General features: G+C 43.9%; 1 protein-coding gene across 1 annotated transcript in view; it reads right to left on the bottom strand.

Annotated features, from left to right (window-relative positions):
- Positions 1-10,167, bottom strand: part of DGKH (diacylglycerol kinase eta) — a 172,140-nt gene extending 161,973 nt beyond the window's left edge. Inside the window, exon 1 of the mRNA XM_018560473.1 lies at positions 9,854-10,167. Within this exon, the coding sequence (XP_018415975.1) occupies positions 9,854-10,126 (273 nt within the window). The 5' untranslated portion in view covers positions 10,127-10,167. The remainder of the gene's footprint in view (positions 1-9,853) is intronic.
- Between the last annotated feature and the right edge of the window lie 462 nt (positions 10,168-10,629).

Genomic DNA, 10,629 nt, shown 5'->3' on the forward strand with positions numbered 1-10,629 from the left:
GATAATACCCAAAATTGGCCATAGGCGACGCTTTAAAAGCTGTTACCGCTCATCAGTTTAGTGTTATCAGTGATTGATGGCCCTAAAATGATTGCTCTCTCTGCGACGTTCGCGACGATATGTAACATGTGTAGCGCAATTGTCATTTTTGCGCGCTGGGGCTCCGGACGCGTATTTACGTTTATAGGTGGGGGAGTTAAACATTTTGGGGGGTTTTTTTCACTTTTTTTTATATGTAACTTTTATTTTATTTTATTTTACTTTGTTATATAAATTAAAAAAAATAAAAGCAACACCGTGCGTGCCCGCTGGGGGGCGCGCGCGAGCAGAAAAAAAATGCCATCTGGACACGGCAACCCGCCAATGCTGCAGTGCTGTCTGTCCGTTTTTTTACAACGGGCGGACGGCAAGTGGTTAATATATCTTAGACATGCTATTTTCCTATAAAAGTCCTCCCTTGTTTAGACATACAAAACCTTGGAAATAGTTGATGGACCCCGCCATCTTCCATGTGACATCAGCAGCAACAGCAGACTGCGAGTCATCACTAAAGTGACACTCTATGGCAGGGGTGTCAAACTATTTCATCGCGGGCCACATTATGGTTGCCCTCAAAGGCCTGGTTGGATCTGTAAGACTATATAAATGTATCTACTTATCATATTAAATAATTGCCTACGCATTTGATTATTACTGGTTTTAGTTATAACTCATTAACTAGCTTTGAAAGTAGACGTCTAGGAAAAATAATGGCAATTAGTGTAATAGTGCGGACTCTCAGGTAGCTGTGCAGGTTCTATGGTGGGCTGTGCGGGATCTCAGGTAGCTGTGCGGGGTCTATGGTGGGCTGCGGGGTCTATGGTGGGCTGTACGGACTCTCAGGTGGCTGTGCAGGTTCTATGGTGGGCTGTACGGACTCTGGCTGTGCAGGTTCTATGGTGGGCTGTACGGACTCTCAGGTGGCTGTGCAGGTTCTATGGTGGGCTGTGCGGGCTCTCAGGTAGCTGTGCAGGTTCCATGGTGGGCTGTGCGGGATGTCAGGTAGCAGTGCGGGGTCTATGCTGGGCTGTACAGACTCTCAGGTAGCTGTGCAGGTTCTATGGTGGGCTGTGCGGGCTCTCGGGTAGCTGTGCAGGCTCCCTGAAGTGATATTCAAGTCAAAAGGATTTTAAGCTATTTCAAATGCTGCTGAAATCACTTACAATGAATGCTGTTCCTTGATTTTTAAACGTTTTAGTTTCCTGCAGAAGCAGCTGGTCCACTGAGCACCGGTCATCACTTCCAGTTTTAGAGTGACTCCTTTCTCAAGCAGAGTGCTATGCAGTCACCCTTGTGTGTGCTAGTAAGCTGTGTGTGTCTTCACAAAATCAAGCTACTTCCCTCCCCCCTGTCCCCCTCTCCTCCAAGATTGATGATTAACAGTTGCTGGGGTCTGCTCTGTCCCTTGGGATCTTGTACTGGACAGGACATTCAGGGAAGCCAAGCTAAGAGACTTGGAAGCATCTGTTCAGAAATATGATGATTGCTTTACTTTTTTGCCCAAATACTTACAATGTATATTTGTTTGTTCTGGATTAATTATTGAAAAAAGTTGCTGGAAGACTGGTCAGGTAAGCCTGCACTTTCTCACACATGGTGCTCTATAATGTATTGCTGGGATTTGTATTCCTCTATAGCTGATGGTACATTATGCTTTATATTATACAGAGCAATGTTCCATCAGCTATAGAGGAATGCAAATCCCAGCAATACATTATACACTGTATGTATAATGTATTGCTGTGATTTGTTGTATTCCTATATAGCTTGTGGTATTCTGCATTGCACGGTGAAGGGGACTACAAATCCCAGCAATAATACATTATACAGCGCAATGCAGAATACCACAAGCTATATAGGAATACAACAAATCACAGCAATACATTATACATACAGTGTATAATGTATTCCTCTATAGCTGATGGTACATTATGCTTTATATTATACAGAGCAATGTTCCATCAGCTATAGAGGAATACATTATACACTGTATGTATAATGTATTGCTGTGATTTGTTGTATTCCTATATAGCTTGTGGTATTCTGCATTGCGCTGTATAATGTGCTTTTGCTGGGTTTTGTAGTCCTCTATAGCCGGTGCCATTCTGCATTCATTGCTCTATAATTTTACACTTTCCACTATCTTGCACACCACACTTTTTTTCTTTTACTTCCTCCTCTCCAAGCTTGCTCCTGTGATGGAGTACAATCTCAATACAAACTAGTAGTCCATCACTGGAGCCATTTTTTAAAATGTATTTTATCCGATTAATCAAACTTGATAAACGGCTAACTAATCGATTTTGAAAATAGTCGTTAGCTGCAGCTCTACATTGGATTATTGTATTCTGAGAGCAACAAGTATGCCAATGTCAGAATACTCGCTCGCCAAAAATGGAGGTGTGCCAACAGGGCCGCACATTGCTTGAACTTAAATCAGCAACAACAAGATATACAAAGTGAAAAAAAGAGCCAATCGGATAATAGATGTATGGAAGGTAAAACTAGCTCTCAGCACTTCCACAACGATGAGCATTTCTACATAAGCATCTGAATCTTTACTGCTTATACAATGTAAAATTACTTATTTTCTGTGACTATTCCTACAAAATGTAGTAGTCAGGAAAACTTAACCCACTATTAATGATTAATTTAAACAAAGCAATAAATATTACATGCTAATATTTATCTAAATCAACACTTTTTAAAAAGTTTACATTAGTTAGGGATGTCTAGAATCCTTACTAGTTTTTTGCTGCCTGTAACAAGTGGTGAGAAGAACTCTCTCCAAATTGAGAGGAAATCTTATCATGGACAGTTGTCACTGGAAGAGTTGCCACTGGAAATCTTATCATGGACAGTTGTCACTGGAAGAGTTGTCACTGGAAATCTTATCATGGACAGTTGTCACTGGAAGAGTTGTCACTGGAAATCTTATCATGGACAGTTGTCACTGACCCCATTGCAAGGTTTCCCTCTCCTGTTCCAGTGAATACTGTTAAATTGTGAATTTCACATCACTAAGTTACCAGGACAAAATGAAGATAGTAAAACTCCAGCAGGAACAAAGAAAGCAAAGAGAAAAGAAAAGAAAAAAAAACTGTCATAGGTTTTAACCCTTCCACACTCTTTCCAAAACTTAATACAAATCTTTCTTCTTTAGATACATTTAAATAAACACTTAAATGTTGTTTCTTCTTGTCTAGAGAAGCAAATCTTTGCATTGTTAAAACTGAAGCTGAGGTCACAGATTATAAACCTATTTTTAGAACAATAGTCTGTTCACCAATATAAGGAAATATGAAACAAGGAAGAGACAATAAAAAAGGCGACTGTGGTTAGCACAGGTTTCACTTCATTCCTTTGCTGTGTTCTGGTCACACTGCATACTTCTGAAGAGCCCGTGTCATTTTTCATTAACCATGAACCAGTCTGACCACAGTCGGTTGTGGAAAAGGAAGTGAGCACCTTTACATTTTTTAGAGGCTTGATACAAATGAAAAGAGAAATCAGATAACTGATCTCTGGTGACTATAGAAGTTTCAAATCTAATCCTTTATTACATTTAAAAGCGTCGTATTTTGCAAGTAAACAGTATCAACCAATAGACACTACTAGTAATAATGCATCGCAATATTCCATTACAAATTGTTGCCAGAATTAGTAAAACTGAGATGCTAGCTCATTTATTCAATCAGATCATGATCAAAATAAAGAGGTAATGAAATTATAAAACAAATCTGCCTCCAATCCCTAAAAAGGGTGATATGGGATTAAACTAGGTACGGTGGCTAGAATAAACTACTTGGACACAGTATTCTCCAGCATAAACCAGGGGTGCGGTAACATAAGCGAACAAAAACTTTCAGGAAGTTTGTTTGCTGTTTTTTTTTTCCTTTTACTTCCTTTGTTTCTCACTCCAGAGGATGTGCATCCTTGCAACACATGTATGTATAATCGATACTATTCAACTACACGCATCAGCTCCTGTGTTTAACATTTATTCTAAGTAGAACAAAAAATGTACGGTCACTTCAACACAAGTGGGGGCAGGGTACAGACACTAGCTTTTGAGACCTTGAATTTATTCAGTATAATCTTCAAGACTTAATTTTATCCAAAAGGCTATAATTTATAACCAAATCTTACTACTCCTCAAGTACTCACTGATACCCAAGTACTCACTGATACCCTTTTTTTAGCATCATGTGACAGTTTTTCTAAACCAATACAGACTAATGATTTTAGGACAGTGGTGGAGCACCAGGGCCCGGTCACAGCTGCAACTTCTGCGACCCTAGTAGTTCTGCTACTGACTCCAAGCTGTAGAGGGATTACAAATCTCAGCAATACATTATACAGCAATGCAGAATACCATCAGCTACAGAGGACTACAAATCCCAGCAATACATTATACAGCAAGGCAGAATAGCAACTACAGAGGACTACAAATTTCAGCAATCCATTATACAGCAATGCAGAATACCATCAGCTACAGAGGACTACAAATCCCAGCAATACATTATACAGCAAGGCAGAATAGCAACTACAGAGGACTACAAATTTCAGCAATCCATTATACAGCAATGCAGAATACCATCAGCTATAGAGGACCACAATTCCCAGCAATACCATTATACAGCAATGCATAATACCATCAGCTATAGAGGACTACAAATCCCAGCAATACATTATACAGCAAGGCAGAATAGCAACTACAGAGGACTACAAATTTCAGCAATCCATTATACAGCAATGCAGAATACCACCAACTATAGAGGACTACAAATTTCAGCAATCCATTATACAGCAATGCAGAATACCACCAGCGATAGAAGACTACAAATCACAGCAATGCAGAATAATATGAAGCTACATACACTGTTGCTCAGCAGGGCTGTGCGGAGTCTGACCAAGGCTGTTGCAGGGTCTTAGGAGGCTGTGCAGGGTTGGACCAGTGCTGTGCACGGTCTCAGGAGGATGTGCGGCACCTCACCAGGGCTGCGTCTGTGGGTGTCACTAAGGCTGTACAGGCAGGTACGGATCTCACCATGGCTGTGCGGGCGGCAGGAAGGAGGAGGAGATGATGTGCAGCCGGACCAGCAGGCTGCCATGAGGTCCCCAGCAAGTAAGGGACCTCACGGCAGCCACTCCTGCTTAGAAATGTAAAGTGCCAGTATCAGCGCTTAGTATCGGGGCATTTTCACAAGTATGCATGAAAATGCCCTTTACCTCGGCAGCGATACTGGTAACAGTGCATCCCTAATACATAGAGTATGTATTCACTACAGTACATCAGTGCCCAGACTATAGGCACTTACATATTCTTCACAAGCTGTGAGCAAAAGCTTTAAAGCGTATTTCCACTTCTCCAGTCAACCCAGCCCACCCCCCTATGTGTTTGTTATGTGTTCTAGGGTACACAACATAACTAAAACAATTGTTAAACACATATTTCTTAGATTTTTCTTTGGTGAAGGCCTTTGTGCAGATTCAAGGCAGTTTGAAAGTGAACATAGAGGAACAAACTGAGTTCCACATCATTAAATATAACCCCTCTAAGTCGTTAACCCTTTGTTAGGACAGAGTTCAAATCTTGTTTGCAACTGAATGAATTCTGCTAGCACAGCACAGGCAGAGTTAATTAGAGTAAACAAATTCCCACGGCCCCCTCCTTACAGCCCATTTCAAACTTTGCAGAGGTATTTTAAAAAAATAACAACAAAAACTCCTGCCAGCAATGAACACTTAGTGTAGATGCAGATCACTTGCAGCGGACATGCTGTCCCTGCCTGACATCACTGGTTGCTAGAAGACCAGCGGTCCTAGCAACCAATGGCCGAAACGAGGCAGGGCCTGCGCTGGGTTAAGGCTGGCAGTGGATACAGTGGCTTTGGAGGCCAGGGTATCCACTGTCAAGACAACCATAACCCAGGGAACGTCAGCAATCCCTAAATGGCAAACAGTGATCTGAACATTGACTGAGCGGCTGTGCTTTCCGGACTACAGTCCACCATTTAGGGGCCTTCTCTAGGTTATGTTGGATTAGTTGGCTAGAGAGGGTGGGCTAGGGTGGTTTTTTGTTTGTTTGTTTGTTTTTTTAAGGAAAGTTTTGTACTTTGAAAAGAGACCGCCCTCCCCACATCATTCCATAAAAAAATATTTATCTTTGCCCATCTACCTCATAAAATGTATTTACGCTCCATGAAATGCCTCCCTATTTCCAGTTGTCCAGAATGCTTGAACACTAAACCAGTAGAGTCAGAGCTGTCACTCCAGTAATGCCCTGTATTGATCCCGCTTGCTCCTTGCACTATACAGAACTCCGGATGTAATCAAGTATTTTTTTCAGATTAGTGGCACACTAAATAATAAAACAGTGACAAGGACTGACAGCCCCAGAGCTTGAGTCTATCAAAACAAGTCAGCAATGGCAGCAACCATGTTTCTACAGGCACATTTTAAAAAAAGAACACTTTAAAAAAAGAACACGTGTCAAAAACTCAGCAGCTAATTCTCTTTTTTCTTAGGGCCCATTCCCACCCAAGGTGTTGGAACTGCACTAGCCATGTTTTTCATGAATGACATGGCAGTTTGCCTTGTTCCAGAGGCTCAGTTCATATCACTGCGCTACGGTGGTGTGTGCTGGAAAAAAAAAAAGTGTGACATGCAGTACTTTTGTCAGCGCACCGAGACGCAGTACAACCCCATTGCACCGTGCCCATAGAACTTAGTGATATTAAAGCCTGCTTTTTTTTTTTTAAACGTGTCCTGCAAGGAGACCCACCTTTGCTGGAGGCTGTTGCTGTTTTTCTTGTTGGTAATTCCTCGTTTTTTTTCTAGTGGGTCCCCGCAGGAATCTTCCCTCCGCCCCCTGTACGGGTGCCACCATCGTCCTAATGGAGGCACCCGTGCGGCTCGTGCCCGCAGTGGCTGTGTGCGTCCATAGACACACACAGCCCTGTGGCAGGCCACGCCCCTTTTCTCTTTGATTGATGGCGGAAGGAGCCTACCTTTTTACACTTCCTACTCTATGAAATAAAGGTTTTATTGCGGTCAAGTTCTGGTTGAGAAATTTCCCCTCACTCCCTCACTGACAATACTGTCACTACAACAGGAAGCGAAGGAAATCTCACATGGGAACACAGACAGAAATAGTAACCCTTTCACCCCCAACCCAAAAAAAGGACATAAAAAGGAGGGTGCTAAGGGTGATTAGGGTTTACTTATTAGCCATACACATTAAGATTATTCTCATTCAGAATAAGAAGACGACAGATAAACAGCATGGATGAAGGAATCACTCCTGTCGCGCTATAGTGCTGGCTGGCGCCTGCCGCTGTCAGCACGCCTGGACAGTGACTGCATCTGATTGGCTACAGCTACTGTCCAACCAACGATTTTCCAACTGGCTCCTTCAACAAACAAACATCAATTGAAAAACTCCATAAAGAGATAGATGAAATTGGATTTGTGTATGGCCACAGTATATGTTGCTTTTTATCACATCCTTCTGTGAGAAATATAAAATGGAGATACAGACTTTGGCAACTCACTCATCTTCATTACCAACCACGCTCTGCAAAGGATATGGACTCTTGATTGACAGCTCTTATCTCACGCTCGGAGGAGGCACGCTGTCACAGGAATCAGCACAGGCACTAGAACTGGAAGGGGAACCTTGTTTTGTGCTGGGAAAGTGAAGTGACAGTAAAAAAAAAAAAAAAAGGAGTTGTCATTCGAGAGTCTCCTTTGCAGAGCGTGGTCAGAAATAAAGAGGAGTGAACTGTCAAAGTTTGTATCTCAATTTCTACTCCACACACAAGCATGGGATAGAAAGCAGTTAGGTGACTAAGCTGTAAAAAACAATACAAGTTGAGACTTCTTCTTTAAAGAGGAAATACAGGATTTTCAAAAGTTAACCCTTGCGGTGGGGTTCCCCCCTGCACTGCAAGGGTTAACTGCTCGTTTTGGTCTAGGGGTGCAAAGTCAATATAATCACCTGATCCTCAATCCTGCCTGGCTGCTAGGCCAGTCCCCACAGTCTCTTCTTCCCCGGGGCTGCAGCAGTCTAAGCCCAGCTGATGTCATGATGTCTATGCAAGGTCCACTCACTCGCATTCACTGGAGCAGAGGGGAAGAGAGGTGAGCAGTCACCACTGCATATCCAAGGATCAGGTGAATATTTCTTCTTAACTATGTACCCTAGACCAAAACATGCACTTATTGAGAACTATGGGGTAACCCTTTTATCCCATAGTTCTCTTTAGGGTCATGGGAGGACACATACTAACCTCCTCCAGTGACCCAAAGCTCAGTATATAGTGGGTTATTGCTCACTAAATACTGAGAGCACCGCAGCCGGGACGGATCCCAACAATGCTGTTGAGATCCACCCAGCTGGCTGATTGACAGCGGGCTCTGCCTATCTAGAGGCAGAGCCCGCTGTGCCCACCCACTCCTGTTCCTCCAGTCAGCGCTGGAGGATCGGAAAGGGGGGGGGGATCCCTGCAGGGAGCGGTGACTGACAGTCACCACTCTCTGCATGTAGATGATCGGGAAGTGATCGAGCGACGGTATGTGTTCGCTCACTTCCTGATCTACAGAGTCAACATACGACAGTTTCATTGTCACAGGTCGGTTCTAAATATGAGGATGAGTGTAAACCACTCACCTCATAGTTCTCCTTTAACCCTTGCTGTGAGGGGGTAGCCACCTGCAAGGGGTAACATATAAATCCTGGAGTTCCTCTTTAAAGAAGAAGTCTCATCTCACCTTGCAGTAGTGTTGCCTGATGAGGAGTTCTCTGAACATAAAGATGAGTTTCCATTTCTATGCATTGCTGAAATACACAAAAGTGTCTCCTGAAAGCTGGACATACACTAGTAGAGTTTTTTTCCATCCGTGGAGGAATCTAATATTCTGTATTTTGCCTGATTACTGCAAATGTTCCGAAATTCTAACAGAATTTACATTGCCTAAATACCGGTATTACATTTTGTCCTGAATGATCAGCAACCTCTTTGCTACACGGAAGAAATGCGTTACATAATGTGATAACTGGCTACTGCAGGAGGCCAACACTGGAAGTAGATGATTATATATCAGAGTAGTAACTGAATGTATGAACAGTCTGCAAAGCACGTAGAATTCACAGCCACGCTGCACACAACTTCACTCTATCTTAGAAGTGTGTACAGGTAGCAGTTATCCTAGTCCATGAAACCTGTGTCCCTGGCAGACAAGCAGTGTGTAAACACAGGATAGTTCCAGAAGACATGCAATATACATGTATACAGCTCCATATCCTCAAATGACAGGCAATGTGCACTTATATACAGTACCTTTATTATACTGTGTATATATTGTACAAGGTAAGTGCACATTGCCTATCATTTGAGGATAAAGGAGATAGAGATGTAGTACCTTTATTATACTGTGGATCTTCATATCCTCAGATGACAGGCAATGTGCACGTATATACTATAATAAAAGGTGAGGACAATATATAGAGGAGAAGATACAGAAGAACATTGTACATATACAATAGGAGCTGTGAACACACTCACATATGTACATCACTATCATATGACAATTCTCATACAGACAAACAGTAGTGAGCTCAGCTGACAGGCTCTGCACACATGTGTATACATGTGAACTGTGAGCCATCATACATACATACACGTCCCATGATAATGACAGGCAGTGATACATTGTATACATGATGGGAGTCCAGCTGTCACTGGGGTCCCATGGCTCAGTGGTACAGCAGTGTGCGCACTCCGGAGCTCGGAAGCGAGCGATGTCTTACCTTGGTGCGGATCTGGCCGGAGGTGGAGACTTTTCGGATGAGTTTCTGGGGCCCCTCGTGCTCCCCTTCGCTGTCAGAGGACTCCTCTCCTGCAGCCGTCCCCGAACTTGTCCCGACCGGGGGATCCCTCATCGTGCCGCTTCCGGACATCTTGTCACAGTCCTGCCGGGGAAACACAAACCAATCCGAGTCAACTGGGCTGCACACCAGTACCCTCCGACCGGCCAGGGGCAGAGTGGAGGTGCAGGGCACAGTGGCGCGCCTGGCCGCCATCTTCCACCGACAACCGCCCCCTCCACCTCCCCGAACTATCACACCCGACCACCCAACCCCGCCCCCTCCATCCAGCTACACCTTCCTACTGTCTATACAATTACTGCGACCACCCAGCCCCGCCCCTTTTATCCATCGACACCTCCCCTTTTAGTCTATACTATCACTGCGACCACTGAGCCCCGCCCCTTCCATCCATTGACATCTCCCTCTCCAGTCTATACTATCACTGCAACCACCAAACCCCGCCCATTCCATCCATCAAAAAAACCCCCCGCCCACACAGCCCTCCCCGCCCCCTTCCATTTCCTCCAGTGCTCCGTGTACCATCCAGCGTCCTGTCCGCTGCTCCCAGGACCTCCCCCGGACCTCCCAGCGCCGAGCGGCTACACACATCACACGGCATCTCCAAAGTCAATACAAGGCTGCTATAAATAGCCTAACCAGCCGGCTACACATCTACAAACTATGTCACAGTTGTCGGCACCACGCCAGACACCAAC

The sequence above is a fragment of the Nanorana parkeri genome, unplaced genomic scaffold (assembly GCF_000935625.1).
Source record: "Nanorana parkeri isolate BGI_ZX_2015 unplaced genomic scaffold, ASM93562v1 scaffold457, whole genome shotgun sequence".
NCBI lineage: Eukaryota > Metazoa > Chordata > Amphibia > Anura > Dicroglossidae > Nanorana > Nanorana parkeri.